The sequence below is a fragment of the Cyphomyrmex costatus genome, unplaced genomic scaffold (assembly GCF_001594065.2).
Source record: "Cyphomyrmex costatus isolate MS0001 unplaced genomic scaffold, Ccosl1.0 scaffold1211, whole genome shotgun sequence".
NCBI lineage: Eukaryota > Metazoa > Arthropoda > Insecta > Hymenoptera > Formicidae > Cyphomyrmex > Cyphomyrmex costatus.
The window spans coordinates 175799-200731 of NW_017275187.1; the positions used below are offsets into that span (position 1 = coordinate 175799).

At 35.1% G+C, this 24933-nt stretch overlaps 2 protein-coding genes across 3 annotated transcripts in view; one reads left to right on the top strand and one right to left on the bottom strand.

Moving 5' to 3' along the window:
• The window catches only part of Ptr (patched domain-containing protein), a 28265-nt gene extending 17895 nt beyond the window's left edge, over positions 1-10370 (bottom strand). Inside the window, exon 1 of the mRNA XM_018547362.1 lies at positions 10043-10370. The gene's annotated coding sequence lies outside the window, so the exon portion shown is untranslated. The remainder of the gene's footprint in view (positions 1-10042) is intronic.
• Positions 10371-10600: 230 nt separating this feature from the next.
• Positions 10601-23908, top strand: LOC108779823 (2-phosphoxylose phosphatase 1). Of its 2 annotated transcripts, XM_018547339.1 has the most exons (5): positions 10601-10626; positions 18617-18908; positions 20214-20381; positions 20810-21375; positions 22413-23908. In XM_018547339.1, exons 2-5 carry the CDS (start codon positions 18818-18820, stop codon positions 23133-23135), a joined length of 1548 nt encoding a protein of 515 aa, XP_018402841.1. In that variant the 5' UTR covers positions 10601-10626; positions 18617-18817; the 3' UTR covers positions 23136-23908. The 2 variants fall into 2 exon arrangements, with proteins under 2 accessions (XP_018402841.1, XP_018402835.1); XM_018547333.1 differs by lacking the exon at positions 10601-10626 and having other exon boundaries at positions 18536-18908.
• The last annotated feature ends 1025 nt before the right edge of the window (positions 23909-24933 follow it).

The window sequence follows — 24933 nt, forward strand, 5'->3', positions numbered from 1 at the left end:
AAATCCACACCGCGATATTTTCAGAATTCTTCGGCAGAATTGTTTTCACCGTGTAATTTCACGATAATGCGACTTTGCGGAACTCGCACAATCTTTAAAGTAGGATGTGATTAAATTTTTAATATATGAGATTCTCGCAAAGGAAGATCTTTCTTTCATTAAAATTTCGCATATTTAGATTTCCTGATTACTAAACCGTTGAAAACGCTAGATCCCTTCCGAAGCCTCAATAGACAGATTACTTCCGAGAGTTTCTGAGGTCATGAAATATCCGTTCGCGCGCGCCCACAATGATCGCGATTTCATAAAAAAGATTACGTGATCTCCATCATTTCCAGAAGTTGAACTCTCAAGTAGTTTTCTCGTAGCGAACGACTTCATTTGGTTCGATATCCCGGAATATACCTTACGCAAAACGAAAGTGAGAGTGACACACGGAGATTTATGCACAGGAAAAATAGCCGGCACGCAATAGCCGGCGCTAGTCGAGATGCAGCTTCGGTAATAAAATTACGAAAGTAGCGTACTCTCGGGGAAGTCTTGAGTGCCCCGAATAGGAGAGACCTGCGGTAACTCGTTCACCTGACAACTCTGTCTTTTTCTTTCGAAGGCGAACCGATGCAATCGCGGCGTCGCAATCACGGCACCGCAATTACAGCGACAATAATATCATTTTTTTTTGCTCCACTACGTGAACTATCTCGTATACTAAACAGTTACTTGTCAGGAATTGATTTTAATTTTAAACGAGGTAAAAAACTACATAAAAGTTGTATAATGTCTCTGTAAGCGCGTATGTGAAAGCATTGTGTATACAAGCATCTCGCGACATGCGATAGTAATTTTAATGATAGATTCTCTGAATAACTTGGAGTTGATTTCAATCTTACAATTAGTGTGGATATCTTGTTGCATCAACAGTTCATGTATAAGAGATTGTACCTACACCCTTTCGATCAACGATCATAAAACATTAAAGTACGTTAAAGCTACACACTTGTTTATAATACTTGTGATATCTTATGTATGGAAAAAATTAAATTATTAATTATCTTTAATTGTCTATGCGAAAGACGGTTTTTCATATAAATTGATGCAAAATAAGCAATTTTGCTAATTTTATTCTAAAATTAAAAAATGTTTAAAGTTAAAATCTTTTAATGGTATATTAAATTTAAATAATGTATTTATTAATGATTAAAGAAATCTTTTTATGTATGGTAATTAAATATATTATACAAATATATATATAAATGAATAAATACATGTATATGTATCAAAACATATATATCATATATACATGATGACCGATAAATTTTGATAAAGTGTTCGTGTATGGACTCACAATCAGTTTAGTCCGTCCGATAAATCGCTAGATACAAAACAAAGTTATTTTTTTAGCTTGTTATTTTAAACCAAAGTATTTTAAACGGAATACCGTAAAGGGTGTACGAATCATTGTAGCCATAGGTAGCAGGTTGATTTATTTGTAAACAAAGCATTTTTAAAGCAGGGAGTTATGAACGATTATACATTAACAAGAAATCTGAACTCTTTTATACTTTTTCAATACTTCATAATGTATCAATTTATTATTGCTATTTTTTTCATCATATGTATTTCTGAAAAAATTTACATACGACGAACAGATTTCTTTTGTTACCTGAAGATACTGAATCATGTATTGTTGCGATATTGAGGATTGGAAAGTCGCGATAAGACGATCCTATTCTTGTCTATACTTTCGAGGAACAATCATTTTCCCAAGTTGGTCAAAGAATGTATTTTAGATCGAAGAAACTCAGACTGACGGACGTAGCAAAGCTATGAACCTCCACAAAGATACAGTAAAAGCCATATTGAAAACAATCGCGATTAAACATTGTCTAAGTATATCGAAGGATACCTTATATTGCTTTGGAACATTTATGAAGTTGCAAACGGATGTAATAACCACATCAAACTCACGTCGTATCCGCAAATGTACACGTTCGAAGAATTCACAACGTTTCTGGTCGTCTTCGATAGGGTTGTGCACTACAATGCTACAGCTGATTGTTTTCTCTTCTCTATTTTTTTGTTTTTAAAGTCATGAACTCTGTTGCAAAATCGCGCCGGCTCGTCTATCGTTACGAGCGATCATTACAGAAAGGCAACTGGGACAAGGTTAAATTGCGTTTCTTAAAATGACGTACATAAATCGAGCTTTTATAACACGCGTATGTCGCGCATATTTATAAGAGCATTATCGCATGTCTGCTAGCGAAACACACCTTTGCACTATTGCACACGTTTCTATCCCTCTGACATCGTCGACTTTTTCCAAGCGTTACTGATCGAAAATGTAAAGCAACGTAAATCTAAACTCGATTTGAATTGAAGAAAAATACCTTGAGAAATTAAAAATACGCATTCACGTTTTAGCTATTAATACACATAAAATTTATAGAAAAATTTATATAGGTATATACCCGAGAGAAAAATGTCAAAGCATTGCGAAGCAAATGTTTATGACATTTTCTTCGATAGTTGTTAGTCATGAACAAATTTGATTGTGATGACGAAATATACATTTCTGTGAAATATATCTTATTAATTGTAAAAAAATAAGATAGAGATGGTTTATTTGATAGGAATAAAATTTTATTTTGCTCTTACTTTTTAAGTAAAGATTTATTTCAGTGCAGGAATAATTATATTTCTTACGAATAAATATTTAAATATCTTTTTCTCAGTGTAATATTATTTATGATATATGTATACACATACTTTAGCTCATGTTTAAGATTTATATTTAAAGTATGTATTTTACATGACAGTATAATAATGTAAATAAAAATAAATACGCTAATTTCTCAGCTTGTTAGTATATGTATTATTATCATTCAGGTTGATGGTTTAATTATGGAGATAACATTTATTACTAATCGAAGAATAACTTAATCACGTAGCTTGAGGCTACGTGATAGTAGCATAATAGTAGATAAATCTTTAATTAACTCCTCGGCATAAAAAGAAATTCTTCAGAAGGCACTCGCTTCTCGCTAGGAAAAAGTTGACGCTTCGGTTGCTTCACGTATGCAAGCGTGAATTATGTTGCTCTCTACACCGCGATGAACTTTATTACCGTGACATAAATCTGTAATGAGCAACATACGATCATTATCAATCTAAAATCAAGTAAACTGACCTAGAGTTGAAAACAAACCAAAGTTCAAGTAAACATCTAGAAGTAGGTACTTTGAATTTCTCACAAAATGATTATTCCTCTGTGAAAGTTATTTGAAAGAGTTTGAAGAAGAGATAAAAAGAAAGATGCATAAATTAGTATTTATAAGATTGATTTACTCGCTGAGGTAACATTTTGAAGAAATAAATATTGTATTTCATCAAATATATATATAAATCATAAATCCGCTAGAATTGTTTGCGAAGTTATTGATGAAATATTTGGATGCCGACGAATATTTACATATTTACAATTTACGCAATTTAACAGTGCGGTTATTAATATCAAGAAGTAATATAACCGGTATTTATAATACATTCATATTTCAAGATTGTCTTAAGTAATGTCTAAGTTAATTATATTAATACAGTTCTGTGATATTTTAAAACGAGAGTCAATTTTAAATACATGTATAATACAATATAGAAAGTCAAGGCATAAATTATATTGTAATCTATAATTGTTTAATAAACCATATTATTATTCATGGTTTTTTGTCTGTCGTGACAGTTATACATTTTTTAATTTTACCAGTTTGATTAATTTTTCTCTATATACGTTTTTATTTTTACCTTTTGACTATAATTTATCTCTATATTGACCGTGATATTGTTATTACACTCTCCGACTATTATGTTTTGTACTGGATTTATTATATATAATCATTACATTATTAACCACATTAATTTTGATGATTACTTTATCATCATGAGATACATTACTGTTTGGTCAGTTCAAACATCGAGAAATTCCTTTACAATCGGTCGTCCAACCGTTTGCAAGCAATTTCCGTTTCTCTGTGAAACATTCATCTGGATTCTTATGATGCTCGCTATATTGTTATCCATTACTGCGTTTCATAGTAGCTACGTTTTTCGAATATCTGAAAATGGCTTTATCCAGGAGTCGGAATGGTTTATTAAACAATTATAGATTACAATATAATTTATGCCTTTCTATATTGTATGGTAATTTAAATTGACTCTTATATGCCCTTTATTATTGTGTATTGTTATTGAAATTAAGAGTCCTTTGTTCTTGTTAATATAATTTTAAGACTGTACTTAAGACTGTTTTAAATATAAGAACCGACCATGAGTACCATAATAGCCCCAAACAAACACACAGTTAGTCGGATTGGCGTCGATCGATGTCGATAGCACTAGTCAATTGATTTGACCAATCATTTCTGACTGTGACTTGCAATTTGCTTGATAAATAGATTGAATGAAACACACGGATTACACGAACTGGATTACACAATCAAAATTAACTTTTAACGCCGTACAGAATTCGTAAGGGAGGAAACGAGAAAGAGAGAGAGAGAAAGGGGAGATTATTTTTTACAGGAGAATAATTTGCGCGAATCAAGAGCTCCGTGACTATTTGCTGGATGAAATCATACACCAAGTTTAGAATTTGACTCATCGATTTGAATCATTATTATCGGAAGGAATAATGAGACATTTTTATGTAGGGAAATGGCGCTTCGCAAACGGAGAACGGCGAACGTAGGTAGTGTAATGCGTCTCTTGATCACTCGATTTCTTCCGTCGAAAACGAAACGGTTACCGTCGACGGGCAGCACGGCGCGGGTGTAGCCGATCATGTATACAGGGTGATAAACTTTCAGAGATTGTCGAGAGCACCAAAAGGATCATTTTTTACAAATGGACTTAGGGTCGGAGGCGTGTCGTTACTTCACTACGGCAGACAGAGTATTCGAAAAAAGTCGGACCTCAAAATGTCTCAAAAAATATAAATTTTATAATAAAAAAATGTTTTAGACAAAAGTTGTAGGATGTGAAAAGATCTATTCACTGACTTTATGAGTTTGACCTTGGATGGTGTCGCCAAGACGAGATTGCCTTAGATAAGATCGGTGACTGATCCAATTATTAATCGATCTTACCTTCACTAGCTGGAACAGCCACCGATCTTGCCTAAGGTAATTTTGACTTGACCTTGGTGATACCACCCAAGGTCAAACTCATAAGATCAGTGAATAGATCCTTTTACATTCTACAACTTTTGTTTAAACCAATTTTTTTAAAAACATTTTTTTAGATATTTTGAAGTTCGACTTTTTTCGAATACTCTATCTGCCATAGTGATGTAACGATACGCTTCCGATCTTAGATCCATTTGCAAAAAATGATCCTTTTGGTGCTCTTCGGCAATCTCTGAAAGTTAGTCGATTAAATTTCCGAACACCCTGTATAGTCGCGTGCTTTCAAACCGGAAGAGATATCCCATGAGTTAATTTATCGGTTACGGAGAATCGGCCGTCGGCGACGTCGCTCGATGGGCCCCAGAGGAACGGTACCGGACGGTCGAGGGAAGGCCCTCTCTCTTTCTGAGCGCGCGACACTCCCCTCTCGCACTCTCTTTTCTCCAATTTAAATAGATTGTGCAACTGTCCCTGTTGTTGGTCCATTCTACTGGTTCCTCGAAAAACTGTCATACTTTTGTATACTGCCGCGGAAAGGAGAAACAAACTGATCTCTTCACGCAGATAGAACAGTTTTACTGAAGTATTTAAAAATGTAGCTAATGTATGAAATATTTAGTATTTTTTCAGTGTAAAATATCTCTAAAAATTCAATTAGATACAGATCTGAAAATAATTTTGTTAGACCATTAAAATAATTATGAAGAACCGTTGATAACAATGTTACCAAGTTTTTAGCAAGCAGTTTAAATTCTTTATAATTATTTTAATGGTCCAAATAAAATTATTTTCAGATCTGTATATTTAGTTAAATTTTTAGAAATATTTTGCACTCTGAACAAAATACTAAATTTTAATAAATATTTATTTGAATAGGTTTTAAGTAAATATTTATTAAATATAAATATTTATTTATTTGAATACAAAAATTATTAATTTGATTTAACTATCACCTTTTTTTTATTGAGTAAATATTTATTTACTAGTGTAAGTAAATTTACTTAGCAGTACCATTCAAAGAAATGTATATTAAGATTTAGTGAATATTTTTCAGTGTAGTAAAACTGTTCTTTCCGTGTTTCCGCACGTGTAATTTATGCGCGTGCGTTCGCTCTAATTCGCGGTGAGTTTCGCGAAGAGATAGTACGCGAAACGTTAATTTCGCAGTTAATTTCACCAGTTGCATTCAACGATCGACCGAGGCTCGTAGAATTCGTTCGCGATATTGTGGTAATAATGCTTGATAAAGGAAGAGGAAGATTATCTCCAGATGATAATCGTAACAATCGGGCTGCAGACGCGTGTTGAATAAATTCGCAATAAATTCAGAGTGACTGACAGATGGTGAAGGACGCGACCGCATCTTCGCCGTGTCGCGCTTACTGCGGTGTAGCACTGAAATTGCTGACTGACGTTTTGATCGATTGCGACAACATTTCATGTATAACTAATATTTTTTTAATAAAACATTGTATTTGGTGTACAAATGTCTGTATTTCCTAATAACTCTCGTGCTATTTTATTTATTGGCTTTGGTTTTATATATTTATTTTGATCAAAATCGCCTGACAGGAGTGTTCATTCAAGTTCCTTTTCGCGCATTTTTTGATTTTAATCGATCATTTTACATCATCTTTCGCAAACATTAGAAATCAATTTTATCTGAATTCAACAGTCCGGTGTTCAAAAAATTCTTATATAGTCAATTCATGTACAGTCAATATTTTTTTAAAATAAAATATCGCGGTGTACAAATATCTGTATTTCTTAAAAACTCGTGCTATTTTACTGGCTTTGGTTTTATATATTTACTTTGGTCAAAACCGTCTGACAGCGCCAGGCGTGTTTATCCAGGTTCCGCGCAAAATTTAATTTGTCTATAATCTTATATCACATTTCACAAATGTTAAAAATTAATTTTATCTTAATTCAATAATTTGGTGTTCAGAAAAATCTTGTTTTTGACACGCTCTTCGAGCTTTATAATAATTTGAAAATAATTTTAATAAGCGAATTAGAAATTCAAAAAATATAACGAATGTCCAGCAACAACATTTTACAAGGCTTTCTTTTCAAAATGATTTTCTCGGTGCGACGAAAATGATCGATAGAGAAGGCCTTTGCGAATATCAACAGCGTCCCCTCGCTACGGATTTGTCGATCAGTAATATGCAATTCCCCACCGACCCTCCGAGGTCAACAATTTGTTACGGGGACGGGGATGTTCAAGGAATATATCAACAGCGCGGTTGATTGACCGGCTGTTGGAGAGGCGATACTTTTTACAACCGACTGAAATCTTTGCTGTGCCACGTGAAATTGCGTGGATTGTGATCAGAATAAAACGCAAATATTATTGGCAGATTACACATTTAAGTAAGAAAGAAAAAAAAAAACAAAAAATAACATTTCTTTATCGACATTTGGATATCACGTTCAAAATTAACATGCTTACTGCTGCAGCTGATAAGTAATTGATGGCGCAGTTACACGAAAAGAACGATTTTGCTTTAACGTGATGAAAATACTGTAAATTATTGACATTGTAGCAATTAGTGAGCATCTTACATAAGTAATTTGATAAAATCCAAAATAAAATTATTTTTAATTTTATATCTAACGCTAAATTTATAGATACTTTATCGTTTTTTATATTACATCTAATTGATGTTACTAATTATTACAAAGTTATTATATATGATGCAATATAGTTTTTTCAGATAAGCTATTTTCTGAAATTTCACAAATATTCCGAGATTTAAAATATAATATTATTATGATAAAATAAAAGGGAACATGTCAAAGTACACAGATTCAATCTATTTTATTTTAACTTGATATTGCGATTTATTTTGATAAATCCGTTAAGTGTAAAAATTCTTTTATTTCATAAAAATTTCCTTGCAAATTCTTGACATATTTTAAATTTTGCGCATTTTATGCGATATGTATTATTACTGCCAAAAAATTTCGTAGCTTCACGAAACGACCGATTTCCATTATGGCCGCCGTCATTTTATTATTTAGAGACAGTACAATGGCCTCTAATAAGATAATAAGTTCTGAGACAATGAGTTAACACGAATGAGTCGACGGCAGGGCTTATAACGCCGTAAACGATGACTAAGACCTGCACTAAACTAAACTAGCATAACATAATCGTAATAACAAAAGCACTTCCTGTTTACAAGCAGCACTCTTCCGCGAGATATTTTATTATAATAAGGAAACACAATGCGGATTAGCTCATTAATTAATTTCCCCAAATGTGAAAATATATTCCATAAGACGGCTTTATTCGTCGCTATCCCTTTTTGTTGAAACCTTAATCTTGCAGTCGCAATGGAGAAAACGACTTTGCTGAAGTATTTAAAAATGTAGCAAGATATATGGATTTGAAAATAATTTCGTTAAACTATCAAAATAATTATGAAATATTCTAAAACTGATTGCTATACACTGAAAAAAAGTCTAGTAATAGTGACTAAAGATTGACTAAAATACTTTCAATATAATGTTTGGTTAATATAATAAAAAATAATTTTACTTTTCTAAATATTCAGTAATTATTACCAAATGGTTGCTTATATTATTATCATTGTATTTGATAATACTGACTAAATATTTAAAAAAATAAATTATTTTTGGTTATAATATCCAAATATTTTAATTATTTCACTCAACATTTGGTAACTATACCTATATATTACCAGATTTTTTTCAATATAGAATATATCAAAACTTTTTACAGCTCAACGTTTTATTACTCTCATCATGTTTGAATTCTATACATAATTATGTACAGAATTAAAATAATTATTTTATTAAAATAATTATTTTAATCTGACCACTCACTTAAATTTTTAGATATTTTAACAAAATCGTTCTTTTCATACAGTTTCGTAAACTTTAGAGAGAAAACTCAACTCGACCATAGCCAATTCAATTGTAAAAACTAAGCATCCGTTTTTATTTCTGTCGCACTGTAATCGTATCCGCGTGTTAACTTGTAACGAATGTTACGGACTGCTTGAGAGACGGTTACGACCAGTTTAAGCGTCATTACTTACCAAATTATACGGATTGTGTAATTAATTCAAACTCATTAATTGCCTCGTGGCAAGTCCGTTTTCCTCGTCTTCACTTTCTATAATTATTTCTATTCTGCTTTCTCTCCTCAAAAGCGCGAGCACGTACGTATAAATTCATATCGCTTTTAGATTCCAAAAGGACGTTAAGTTGTAAGGAAGAGTTGCGTCCAAATCGGTATAACGTTCAATTAAAGTATTAATTAACAATCTATATTAATTTTTTTGTTTTTTTACGCGTCTTTCGATTATATCTTATTACCTTATCGTCACGCGCGCTTAGGAATTTAAAATATTGTGTGTATATATACCACGGAAAGAATTTTCTCTTAAAACTTATCTTGAAAATATAGTACAATGATTATACAATATAATATTTTAAAGATTTTTACTATGCACTTCAGTAAAATTAATCAAACTTATTTTATATGTATACATTATATTGTAGTTTTATTAATAAATGAAAGAGATTTACATAAAATTCTTCGAAATACAATGTTATCCCACGATCATATTTTCAGAGTAAATTTCAAGAAAAAATTTTTTCTGCGTGATATAAATTTGTAAAAATACAAAGTTATTGGTGTAAAAATTGTTTACCATATTTCACCAAAATTTAGGCAAAAAATGTTAATAAAAATGATTCTGACGGAAAGCGCCGAGAAAGCAGACGAGCGCTACGGGCAAACTCGCGTCTTCAGTTGCGAGTGCGCAAAAATCTGGATCAATTCCCGCTCGAAATCACCGGAATCGATCGACGATGATGACAATTACCTTGCTCCTCAGCCGGATGCGTGTTAAACCCTCCACAAACTCTCCACAATAAATTTTGTCACCACCAACTAGATCTTCCGGCAATATCCGGCCCGATATCGATCTCTCTCCTCTTTCTTCTTCTCTTCGTCTTCTCCTCTTTCTTCTTCTCTTCCTTGCGGTGGCACTGCGCCGCGTGTTCCTCTTCGGTCAGATAGACGGATAGGGATCGCGGGAAACGTCTTTCACCTGCACGTCCTCGTCCGCCCGCGTGTCATGATCGATGATCGAGAATTCGTTTGCCGAGGCGAGCGTGAAAGCAAGCGCGCGGGCCGAACGTCGTCGCCGGAAAGCGAGATACAGACTGACTGCTCGGCAGAGTTGCCTCGCTCGAGATTCCGCTCGTACCTGCCGCGCGCGTCCGCTCCGTTCCTCCGCTCGAAGCGTATGCTCGCGCGAGAGCGATCTACGGGATCTACGCGAGGGAGAAGCATCACGAATTAGAGGAAGCTCGTCCGCGTGAATTTCGAGAAGCTACCTCATTTGAATTTCGAGGAAATTTCTTCATTCATCACAGGAAGTCCCGGCGAGATTTGAAGGCTCTTGTAAGTCGTTCAAAAATCCCTCCCTTTTTTTATTTGAAAAAAAATCTTAGTCTACATATTTCTTTGAACAGTACTAAACAAACGTTTATTTACAGTAAATAAATATTTACTCAATAAAAAAAATGATAGTTAAATCAAATAAATAATTTTTGTAACGAATCAATGTGTATATTTAATCTAGTACATATTTATTTAGATCTGAAAATAATTTTGTTTGACTATATCAAAATGCTTGCGTAATCACAAGATGAGTAATACAGGAAGTTTCGGCATTCTAGTAAATTTGTGAGAGTCTTATGTAATTATTTTCAAATCTGTATTTAGATAAATTTTTAGACTTCAGCAAAACCAGTCTTTCCTTGAATGTTTTATCATTTTGATAAAACGATATGTGGACAATCAATAATAATAAATTTGCAAAAGCTCCGTCACGCATTTGGGAATGACGGTTTTATTTAGATTAAGAATAATTTTACGAAATGTTTAAAACATTGAAGAAACAATGCAAATTACATTGAGACATTTAAAAATAGCTTGAAAAAAAGTGAGAATAATAAAATACTAAAATAATTTGATTTATTTAAGCTTAATGTCGAAATCAGTTGATACATAATCAAAGTGTTATCGCAAGCAGAACGTTCAATTAATAATCCTTTCTCTTAACTATTTTTATATTTAATCTCCAAACGTTACACAATATATTAATTATCTAACGGTTCCGGTCTATTAACCAGTGCCGTTAGAAGATAGAGACACATGAGGAAGGTATGCGAGAGGCGGACGGCGACCTGTACAATCTCAGAGATAAACTGATCTTCTCTCGGCGATGCGACTCAAATGCACGGAGCGTGGCACATCCGTGGTAAACGGAAGTAATGAATGCGGCCGCGCGCTTATCTAGTTTGACACTTCCTTGCCGGAGGTCGCGTCCATATAAACGGCCGTCGTTTTCGCGAAACGTCAGCGGAGGCGGCGCATCAAACGAAATCTCGCTTTCATTGATTTATGTAATAGTTTGTAACCGATTCCGTTCTTTGTTCGCGTTGTGCGGAACGGTCAACTGACCGCGCGGTGTTCCCGTATATCGCCCGATATCTTCGGGGGAAACGGCATTCCGGCTGCGAATTATATACGACGTTCGTACGACTTCTCTCTGCATTTTAGCCGAGATAACAGAAATCTAATGTTGGCCAATTTATTACTAAAAGGCAGTAATTAATTGCTCATTTGGAGTACTAAGGTATTGAAAACAGTACTTTTAATACTTAAAATAAGTAATTAATTACTATCTTTCAGTATTAGCCAGTAGTAGATTTGTCTGTAAGGAAAAGAAAATTGAGGAAACAATCTCGCGCGAAATAAATTTGATGAGAACGAAAAAATCATGCTTAAAAAAATTAATGAAATTTTTTGAAAGAAAGAGGTAAAGATGAAAGAGAAGTTTATTATAAAAAGTCCACTTTCTTACCACTAAATGTGATTAATATTTCATAGCATTCTAGCTTATAAAAATATTATAACGCGTAATAAATATTCATATTCCTTTCTCCTTCCTAAAAAATAGATTGCCTTGATATACACTTTCCGACAACCAAGACACACCTATAATACACACACATTCATAAGTTTATATTTTTAATATATAATTTTTTGATAAATCTTGAAAGCGGTTTACTAGAAATTTCAACTCTCTCTCTCTCTCTCTCTCTCTCTCTCTCTCTCTCTCTCTCTCTCTCACTGCTATCGCAAGTAGTAACGTCTTGACGTTTAATTAATTTTAACAACGTTAAATTTTTTGACATTCAGCCGTGAATAAATCACAGTTAAACTTCTTTTAGATTTTTCCCTCTCTCTTTTCCGCCATTATCAAACATATATTTTTATGAGTACACTGTCTGACACGCTGTGGTCAAACATTTCGTAGTATTGAGTAACTCAATCCGTATAGTTGTCTCGATTTGCTTATCGGTACACTCTTTATCACGAGTTCTCTTTTTCTTTTTAGCATCGTACCGTTAGCTGAACGTCCTGAACATCCGTGATACCTCCTCTGATGCGCAGTTTTATTTCAGTGTGGCGTGAAAGCGAGCGAACTGGTCCATACCGTGCGCGTGTTAACGATAACAAACTATACTGGGCATCCATTAAGAGGGACAAAGGAAAATTGATAAGCCGTAAATACATGCATTATCACCCCAAGAACGTTAAGACACTCGGGCTGACCTTCCACCCGGGAGTGATAAAAGTCTCCGTCCACCGCAACGCATTTACTGCACTCCACGACCTAGCGTTTCCTTTTACGTCACGTTTTCGCGCTTGATCGACTAGATCGTTTCGCGATAACGAATATATTTGCGGACGTATCTCACGATACTCTGGGGAAATTCTTCGAAAACTTATTCAACGTTACGAACTAACGTGATTTTCATTCGGCAAGTCCTGTATCTTTTTCATCAGCTCTGCGCGATCGATTTCATTTCTGTCACGGAATCTATTAAATTATCTAAAACGGAAATTTTAATTTTAATTTCAAATGGTATATAAAAGCGCTAGTTTTAGAAACCAGTTTATATATTTGTGCTACAGGAGAACTGCGCGACTAGTGTAGATTAATTTTTTAAATGTGCTGTTAAATTCAGGATGTCGAATTCAATTTGAGTTATTTTTAACCATTTCTTTAGGTCACTTCTACTCAATTATGTCGTCAATTTAATTAAAAACGACGAAAGATCATCAATAAAAACTAAAAAACATGTATTAAATTTGATTCAAGTTTTAGCTCATTATTTATACATCCGTTATCAACGCTGTTTATTTTTCTAAAAAATAATCACTTGAAAACTAATCACAAATACGGCTTAATTTACATCTTGACATATAAAAGTTAAAAATAACAAAATATTATTTAATTCAAGGAATTTCTTATCATTGAGTTATGTTATCATTGAGTGTTCGTTTGATATTTAATAATTGTGTGATGATGAATATTAAAAGAAAAGAATACTAAACAAACTACTATCTTTATTTATTTACATGACTCTTTGATACGTTTTTTTCTTTGTAAAAATAAAATACTACGATGTGACGAAAATATTTATACTTGTTTTCTATATTCAAAACAACGTCGATTGCTTAAAATTCAACTAATTTTAGTATACTTTCTTTTTAATGCGCATTGAAACGTAATATTTCACAAAACTTACTATAAATACGAATAAACATTTACTAGTAACATTATTCAGTGTCAACCGCTCCATATCCCAAAAAGAGATAAATTATTTGCTAACCCAATATATCTGCAACTATTAATTACATAATTATATTATACATACATACGAAACTATTTAAAAATGGAGTAATAATAAAAACTAGTATAATTTACTGAGGACAAGTTATTTATTACAGATAGACTGAATGAAATAATTGTAAATGACATATCCGAAAAAATGGACTAATAGTGGAATGCTGACACTTTCACGGTTACACCCTTGAGAGATGTAATTTTGCGTTTTGCTCGATCTAATCTAGTTTCTCCAGACGCATTTGCTTTCGTCATTCGTCCGCTTGAATTTCACTAAGAACATATGTACGTCAATTACGACCAAGATTGTGGGTTTAAGATCATGTTTCACATAGAATTTTTAAGCTGGTAGTTTTGCAACAATTCGCCTTAAAATAAAAATACCGATTTAATCAGGTCCAGGTTTTTTCTACAAAAAAATTACCTGAATTTATTATTCACATGTTCCTTTTCTTGCCAAAAGAAGAGGAAAATAATTTCAGTTTTTAATCAGAGAATACATTGGAGAATATATTATCACATAAATATTAAGTCCAAAAAAAAAAGTAAATTTATATATAGATAAAAACGAATTTTATTATGTTATTTTGGATTTCAGAATGTTCTTTTATTATTTCTTTTCTAGAAATTATTAAAATTTGAAAAATAATGAATCAATTTTTTAACAATTGCATGCATAAAAATTATTGAAACTAAATTATCTATTGTATTACAAAAAGAAATGGCAAATAATCTGTCGAGTAAAAATAAATTTTTGATCGAGTTTTTCTTCAATTCTTTGTCCAACTTAAAGTCAATTTTCCTTATTTTACATTGATGAAAACTTTCGTTCACTCTACATCAGAGAGCAAATAACAGTTCCTATTATATTCAACGCAGCATTAGTTATTCAATATTCGAATACATTCTCATATTACAATTTAGCATATAATGTTATAATTCAATGTACAATGATAACCTTTATTGTTCTCTCGATAATTACTGTGAAACGGTTTGCTTAATTTTCTACAACTAGATGTAATTTGCGAAATTCGATAATTGCATTGTTGAAAAAATGCGTGAAGAAAATAAAACATTTGTGGAAAAAGTAGAATCTGTCGCAAGCAGATACATCACGAATTCTTGTCTGCCGCGCATCTCGTTATCATTATCGCAATGACATTCCATGACGATGGTAATGATCTTGCCGAGGCTGCGAGATCGGGCACGCGAGCAGGCGACGATGATAACAATGACGAGACGGAGTGGGATCGCCAATCAAACGTGCTCAATCGGCGATCCTTGAGGATGCATTCTAGGCTACAGGCCCGCTAAAAGACTTTGCCCCCGCGGCCGTCGATGCGGAACATTTGCGCAACGAGATCGCGGAGGAATTCTGAAGTCTACTCACGAATTTCGAAGCGAATTGCGAAGCGATCGACGCGACACGACGCCACACCATGACGACAATGGTGACGACTGCACGTCTAGAAACGTCGCACAATGCCCTGGCGTGTGCAGCCTGCTACAAATTTATTCTTCACGACGATACGCGTTACATCACTATACCGGATGCTCTCTCGCTCGCCGAGAGACTTAAATTAATTGTAAGAGAAATGGTAGTCGCTCCCCAATGCCAAGGCGGTGATAGTCGCAAGGCGATTTAATGTGAACGGTTAAAGGAAAGGATCCTAACGAGTTAAACTGCAAGTAGTATATATACAGTCGCGTCTCTAATCTCACGAATTGTATATTTCATCTCGTTGAAAACTGTCGTCATTTTAATTCTATATCACGAGAGACTGAATTTCTTGAATTTATGAATAATGGTAATTTGAATTCGATAATTAAACACTTTGATTGATCTTCTACATGTACATCTTCATGATATTATAATATTGCTTTGTGCATTTTATTTAATATACTTATTTTTAAATCGTGCAAAGCAATTCGTATTGTTTTGAAAAAAAAGCAATATATTGACAGCATTCCTAAATATTTACATAATTATAAATGAAATCGAGATAGACATATCGTTACTTCTTTCTTAATGTATCATCAGATTGAAATAATACTGTCTCGATTTGTAAAATTAATATATATCCTTAGATATTGACACCAAGCAGAATACAGGTCACATTCAAATAAGCCGTGATTAATTAAAAAGTGACTTTCAATAATTATTTTGACTTATTTTGACGTTACTTTAATGTCATTATTATTTTTTATTCTGGTGTGTAGTGTTTTTTATTTGTAAATAAAATAAATGCACCTAATCAAAATATGGTAGCCTTATTCAATATAAAGAAATATAATCGACGCATTTTCTAATCTCCGAACACACACATTTGTCCTACCTCTTCGTTCTAGCAAGAGACATCGCTTTCGGACAAAGGAGAGAGAGGAGGGGAATTTCTTATTAACAAAGAATATCGCTCGTCTGGGGACCGTTTAAGTTCGCAATGCCGCGGGGGCGTTCAATTACCAATGACACTTGCGTACCCGGCGCGGTGCGTCGCGGCGATGGTAGACGGGCGCGATTATTTGCGTGTAACTCGGCTTGTGCCGATGTAACGTCGCACCAACTGCCCCGATATGAGAACCCCGAGACTAACCGTCAACTGCGGGACAATCTAGCCATCAGTCTTAAACGGAATATATTTACGGGGCCGAGCCGAGAGAGTCCGACGCGGCGAAGCCGTTCACTTGGATGATATCACAGCATCCGCTTTCCTCGGCTCGATCCCCGTCGTCGGCGCCATGGCTTGCTTTTCACGCTCGTGTTTACATTATTCAGCTCATTCGAGTATCATCGAAAACCTTCAAAATCGAGCGGCACATTCATGGCAAGGTCGAATCATTAATGCGATCGTGAATTAACGGCATAGGCGAATCCAGAAACTTATCAACAAGGAGTCATTGGCGCGTCACAAGCGAACAATTTTTTAAGGTCAAATGTGAAAAGATAGAGTATTAAATTATTACATTAAAAAAAGGATTATTTAAGTGTATAATTCATAAAACAGCTTATTTAAAGCGATATTAACACAAACAAGAATAATAGAATCTATGTTTTTTATATCTAAGAGTTTCTTATAAATTAAAAAAATATTTTTGAAATATTAAAATTGTGATTAAGCATTTTAAAAATGTTAAAAATATTATATAACATGTTAATAATAAGGCTCGTTAAGTTTTTTAAACTAATAATAAAAAGGGAGACAAGGGTTTACGAGCAAACAAATTCGTTAAAATATTTAATTTTATATTCTAATATATTGCGAAGAATATTACGTAATTTTTGGCGTTTCGTCTCAGCCTCCACTATACTGGACTCATCAGTAAGGCATATTATATAACATTTTACTATAAATATTTTTTTTAAAAAGGAAACTCAATGAGGGTCATGGTTGCCAATGATCATCGGGAATTCTGCGTTTAATTGTAATGAAGAGCAATCGAGGTGTAACCAGATACTCCCTAAACCGGTTAATTTCGAAAACCGAAGCAACCGGAATTAACTGGCTTAGTACTGATTGCACGCTTGATACGATCATTTTAGCTCGCTATTGCGTACGCAAAGGAAACTAAGTGGGTCTATACGTTGTTGAAATTAATGCGAAATAATCCTTTTAGTGAAATAACAAAGGATATGTTTTTTGTGGCTGAACTAGTGTACACTTTTGAAATTTAAAGTGAAATAGGTATATATATTTAATATTTGTCGAAAGCGAAAAAGTGAGTTCTAGTTCAGTCTAATGCAGGAACAGAAAACAGACCAAAAGATTCGACAAGCATCTGCTACGCGGACAGCTTATAATTTTATAGAAACTGATATCGTTATCGTGGTTTTATTTTTTCTTGGTTTACTCAATTTTGTTTTTGTGTATTGATAATGAATGCTTTAATCTTTGGTCTTTTAATCATCGGTTGATATTCGTATATTAAGAGCGACATAAAAGAAAAAATAAAAAAGTTCGCAAAATATACAGTCGTCAAAGATATTTTCAGCATTAAAATTGCCGTATGATTATGTAATTATAGTGCTGAAGACAAAGTAAAACCAAAATAAACACGCGACCATCAAAAGTATTATTTTAGCATCAAAATATAATTACGTGACAATTTCAGCGTTGCAGGAAAAACAAACACACGTTAAAATAGATATACAAAAGATATCTGTGTGAGAGATATTTGGATTGTGTTTAGCTGTAAAAGTCGGTCAGCTGGTGGAATAATCCGTCAGTCATCTTGACATCTCTCGCGTCTCTCGGGTCGGATGGTAATTGTCAGAGAAAGCTCATTATTATATCCGGGGAACCTATTTTTAATAATACGCGAGGCGACAAGATGCGAACTCTCCGATTCTCGACAGAAAGCGTATAACCGACCGGCTGCGGCCGTGGGACCCCGCATTCGATAACCGCGCCGGATAAGGGAAGGTCGATAAACGTCGCGGGTGAGCCACCCTATAGACCGACCAGCCCGTCGTGGAAAACTCTGGTCGGCTCCTCAGGGTGGAGGGTAATCGGCGGGGTGGCGCCTGCGCCTGGAACAACCACCCTCTCGCAAATCTACCCCTGTTATCGCCATGTCAGGACCGGCAGTTCTATCTCGGGCGTACGCGCCGCAGGGAGGTCAGCGATTCCTCTTGCTGTCCTCGTCGTTGTTATCGCTGATTGTCCAGTTGGACGCAATCTTTTGTCACAGGACCGTCGACAAATATGCGGAAAGTGTGGTCGACGGGCGTCTGAAGATGCAGCCTCGATCGGCCCTTTCGTGCGGGACGGAAATCAAGTCGTGTTCTCGTCCTCGCGCTACTCCACGTTATCGTCGTCGTCGTGACGTCGGGACGCCGTTACCACTCGCTGGCCTGCGAATCGGTCCCCTGGGACCAGAAACCGCCAAGGGATGCTTGCGGAAATGGTTCGGCTCTCCTACCAGCACAGGGCGTTCTACTGCTACGTGATTCTGAGCGTGTGGATTTTCCTGCTGGTCGCTGGTAAACGCAAACAACGTGCCATCCCGCGCCCGATGTGCGGAAATGGTCCCGTTAATGTAGAGTTCGACCCTGCCGTCGAAATCGGTGTAATTTCGAATCGCATTGTTCCCCGATCACTGCAGTAGACACGCGAGATGATTCGCATATATCTGTCCGCGACGATACAAACGAGACTTCGCGTTGCATCTTACATCGCAAAAAGAAAATATCGTACTCGCGTCGAGATTGATTGGGTTTCGAAAATAGGAAGAGAGAAAATTCTTGGCGCAGTATATTTACATTTGCTTCTCGGATTTTATGTATGTCGAGTTCTCTGTGGGGTGCTGAAATCTTTCGATCCTCCGTACGGTTTTATTTTTAAATATAGAATATACATATATGGTTGTGAGCTGTCGCGCAGTTACTTGGGCGCTTCTTGTATTATCACTTCAACTTTAATAATAGAACTGTAATAATAGAACACTTCAGTTTTTCGATAATGAATGATATAGCTGGATGTTATCAGGTACTATCAAGGTAACGATTATTTTACTTTCTTTTTGTCATAAAGTAAAGGAAGGAAGTGTGTAATTATAGTCGTTGGCACACGTATATTAAACTGATCACCAGAAAAGAAAATAAAATCGTAATCTATTCGATATAATCTACTGCTACTCGAACTTTCCTGTTGACGTTACATTTTTTGCCGAAATATAAATAAAGAACGGAGAGTTAACGTTTTTTCCTAATACAGTTTTGTCATATATTTTGATATTAATATGTACTGTAAGGTTAAATCAAAATGCATCAAAGAGAAAGAAATTGTATTGTGCTCAAATAAAAATAAAAACGCCAGGAAAACGTTGTCTTTTTAAAAATTGGCGTTGAAAGATATAAATTTATAAATCATAATAATAATATAAGGAGAATTACATGAAATAAGATTTTATCATCGATTCAAAAGCTGCTAACTACACAGATCCAAGTTTAATAATTTTTATATTAATAATTAAAATATATTCAACAGGAAGAAATTATTATGTTTAAATAAAACTAACTAGAAGAATGTTGTCCTTTTTCAAACCAGTTCCTAATAATATAAATCATAATGATAACACGAGCGAAAGTATTTTAAATACGATTTTATCATCGATGAAAGGTGTCGATTGCAGGTTCAAGTTTAACTATTTCAATTTTCAATATATACTGTCAGATTAAATCAAAATGTATATTGGAGATTGTAATAATAGTATAAATAAAATAATCTGACTTCGTCGATTTAGCGAAACGCTATCGATTATAGATAATTTCTCTTTCATTGTGTAGGTATGTATAAATATATCGGCGTAGATGAGAAAACCTTGGTGCAAACGAGAGTCTCGAACAATGATTTGTCGCTACGAGAATTCCCGAGGAACTTAAAATCGGATGCGAAAACGAAGAAAATCTTTCGTTTCTGCAATCTGCCGCACGAGATAGCTGCAGACACCGAAGGTATCTTCATGCAATATTATCCTTTATATTTTTAAATATAAAAAGTAACATATTACAATATAATAATTTGAATAAAAGTAACCGAAAATGGAATATTCCAGTCACGATGACCAGCACTTTCGTATCATAAATCAATAATATTCCTCATCAATCATATTAAATGTTACTCAAGTATCAAAGAAGTCGATCGTCAAAGCTCTTCGGTGCATAATCGCAGTAAATAGTAAATGGCACAAAGTCAATAATCCCGTTTGATCTTACTCGAGCTAGAAATCGGTATAAATCACTTTCTTCTTGCATAAGAAGTGTACGCGCATAGAGCACAAGAGTTTTAAAATTATCTTATTATATTATACGAGATTGCGTGTATAATGCACATAAAATATCATGCGTAAAATATCGCACCTTGCTTCCTTACTTTCTAACAGGGAAGCTCGACGGCAATTTGACGTTGAGCGGCATCCTGATCTTCATCCGTCACGGTGACCGGGGTCCTCTGACGCACATACGGAACATAAGCAGCATCAATTGCGGGGGCGAACTTGGCACCGTAACCGAGCTCGAGACTATCTACGAGAACTACGTGAGCTTCGTGCAAAACGCGTCGAGCTATTCTCGGGCTGCCTGGGCCCAATTCCTGGGTCCGTTCCACGGCCTTCCCGTGCTGCCGGCGAACGCACGCGACTGCAGGATCGGTCAGCTGACCACTCTCGGGGTCCTGCAACTGTTGAAGACCGGGATCGCGCTGAGAAACGCGTACTATCATCGACTCAATCTCGGCAATGGTACCTCCTTCGGCAAAGATGTTATCGTTTACAGCACCTCCTATCGCAGGACTGTACAGAGCGCGGTTGCGTTACTATACGCTCTCTTCGAGAACGACGGCTTTCAGAGTCTGGCGAGGATCAGCCTGCAGGAGAGCCAGAGCTATGCGTTCTGCAGCAATGAGTGTGCTTGTCCTGCGGCCGAGAAGTTCCTAAAACAACACTTGAAAGTAAATATATACGATCGAAAATCTATAAAAAAGCCGCTGATTTCGTAGACTTCCTACATATTGTGACCAAGTGACCAAGAGATAAATTTGATGGTCGTTTCCTGTGAAATTTGAGCGATACAATAATCTTTGTAATTGTTTACAAATTTATACGATTGGTATGTCCGTTTAAAGAATATACAATTATAAAACATCGTCCTTTAAATTCGAGTAATTTTTATGACAAAGTAATTAAAACCTGCGTCAGATTTCTTGTGCAGTTTCGTTTCATTTTTTAAAAGATGTATGTACGTAAAACGGACTTGTCACTTTTCCACCTTTCCAGGAGAGATCCGATAAATTTACATTTGCGCTATTCCCGTCTTCCCGAGGAAGTTTTAATGACCTGAGATCTCATTCCAGTTTTCTCAGAAACATGTTAAATAATCTGCATCAACATCGCTCTTCTCCCTGCTTTCTCAGGAAATCCAATAAAATTATCTAGGTCATTCTAGGCTGGCAAACGTTGATTTCTCAGTGCGAGTTATCTAAATAAAATACTTGCACACGATATTTTCTACAAAAATAATCTTGTCTCGTAACTTCCGTTCGCTGTCTGTATGACACGTGGAGATGTATCGCATGTTTAATGCATAAAATGTGGATCTCGCCTAAAATTTCAAGAGAGCTCATAATTCGTTCTAACGTTTCAATAATTAATTTTCTTATTCAATTCTTGTGGAAAAGTTAAGAATATTCAATTAGAAAATTAATTATAAAGAAGATTCAAAGTTACATTTAAGCTCCACCTGAATGTAATAGTTTTGACGAGTATAATTAAAATCGACGAAAACTTTTTCAAATATCCAAAACCATTCAATGCTATTATTGAATCTTTTATTGAGATGTTAATTCGCGTGTTCCCTAGTTATTGGTATCAAAAGAATAATTCAGTTGAATCTTAATAAAGCATTCGCGGAGAGCTCCGGGGGGAGTATTCACGAAAATGTCGAGGATTATACGGATCTCTGCAGACACGTTACTTTTACTTTCCTCAGGAGACCTCCAACCATCTGAAATCCCATCCGGCCGTCGGGGAGCTGATCAAGCAGGCGGCGAGCGCCGTGTTTGAACTTCCGGATCAAGCGCAGACGTGTGACCCGAACACGCTGAGGGATGCTCTGTTAACGTACGTGTGTCACGGCGCTTCGCTGCCGTGTGCAGACTTCGACACTCAACGCACGTGCGTGAAAAGCGATCACGTTACCGGATTGTTCGCTTACACGGATTGGGAGTCGAAGCAGATCGCCAAGAGCAGCAGCCGCAACAAGTACGGGCTGCTGAAGGCCTATGGGATGTTGCGCGGCATCGTCACTTTTTTACTGCGTATCATCTCTGAGGCCAGGCCCAAGATCGTCCTCTATTCCGGCCACGACAAGACCTTAGAGTACCTCGCTACCGCCCTCGGCGTAGTCTCTGATGTGGCGACCCATTATGCCTCACGGCTCGTCATCGAGGTCTACAAGATCAATCCGCGGAACGACAATCGGCTTGCCAGCGATTTTTACTTCCGCATCGTCGCCAACGGCCGGGACCTCACGCCGAAGGTCCCGTTCTGTAGGAACGCAAACTACGTCAGCGACGACGGGGAATTTATGGGCAAAAAGAACATCAAGTTATGCCCGATAGAGAACATCGTTAGGCAATTGCACGACGATTACTTTGTGCCGTTCAACGCGACGAACTTTAAAGACGCATGTTCGAGTCATAAGATTCGCTAGAATTAATGGGCATATTCTCGTTCGTGAAACAAGATCGATCCGGTAGGAAAATAGGCGAGTTAAAAGGAATAAAAGAGACAGACTCATCTTCGATGATAATGAATACCTTATCCTCGAAATTAGGACTTCAAGACTGTAGCTCTTTTTTAGATTCTCTTTTATCTCTTTTTATCCTGAATATAATGGTTTAATCACTATATTCGTAAATAGTAAACACATAATGAGAAAAAATCGCTTTAACACAGTCTAATTTTAGATAAGAGATATCATGATACTCTCTTAAAATGGCAAATGTGTGGCTTTGTCCCGGAGTAAAAATAGATAGAAGTGACAAAAAGTGCAGAGAAGCGTTCAACATACAAAGCCAAATCTCTCATTATAGAGAGAGAGAGATCAGAAGTTTAACTTCATAAGGATGAATTCTTACCAATTCTTTTTAATTCACCTACTTCTCATATGACAGGTAGATATATCAAACGGATCTCGAACAATTTTCCAACTTGCACTCTATGCATTATAGATAACTAAGCCGATGTGAAAGTAATTATTAATACTAACGTTCGAAATACATCTGCGAAGAGCTAATCTTTCAATTTTCCTAACAAATTTCTCTTGCGCGGCGTAAATCGCTTTAACCGCGTAAATGCTATTTTCCCACCTAATGAGAAAGTATTTTGATTCTATTGCAAATAATCAGATATATATACAAGATTGTTCTTTTGACATTCGGGACAAGCTCGATTTCAAAATTTTTTTCATCTCGTTATATTGACGCACAGTTAATAAAATTTAAGATTATCGAAAATTATAAAATTTTTAAAAAATGAAAAAAAGAATATGTAAGTTACCATTTTAGCAAGGAACAAGCCTTATCTACATAGATATGTCTAAAACTTTTAACTAACGTATCTAGACAAATTTAAAAAAACGATAGCGCTAATGAGAACCGATTAGTCGATTATTATATATATTTTATCATACTCTATTGTATATATGTAAATATATATATATATATAGTGCTTTAGAAATATATATATATTAAAAACACACTCATATTCCTTCCCCAATTATCAATAAGTGTACAATATATAATTATGACAAAGCGATATATATAGTAACAAATTAGAAATTAATCGTGTTTTAAATAGAATCTGACAAGTGTCTTATCCCAAGTGACAGCATCCTGCTTCACGTTGGTTTTTATATTTAACAAGAATTTGATATATTAAAAAAATTGATTCTTTATTACAGACATCAGAAAAACGACATGCAACTTGAAATATATAAAAAAGCTTATTATAATCCATTGGTAAATAAATAATAAACGCGTTTTACGGCGTACAAGGCACGCAGGTTCACATATTTATACTACATCTTAGGTAACTTACACAATAACAGTATGTCGTAAATAAAAGCAAAGTCTGGCTTAAAGCCGGTTATGTGATTCCGCAGAAATTGCTTTTACTTTACTAACGTTCGATAAAAGCCTCTCGTGTCTTACAACGCTAAAACCTACTTTACATGCATACATCCTTCTTACTTATTAATAACGTCTCATTATTCATGTTTCTCGCAATACACAAATGACACTTCGAAATTGCGTCAAGATTAAAAGAGATAGATAGCATCAATCAAAAATTTCGCAAAATGGTAATGAGTTAAAAATATATAAAAACCGGCAGTCTATTACAGAGTCCATATAAATGCCCAGTTTCAATTATTTCCGGTCAAGCTGACGAAATTCACATTTTCTCCATTGATTTTTTAATAATTGATTAGGACAATGCAAATCGTGCAG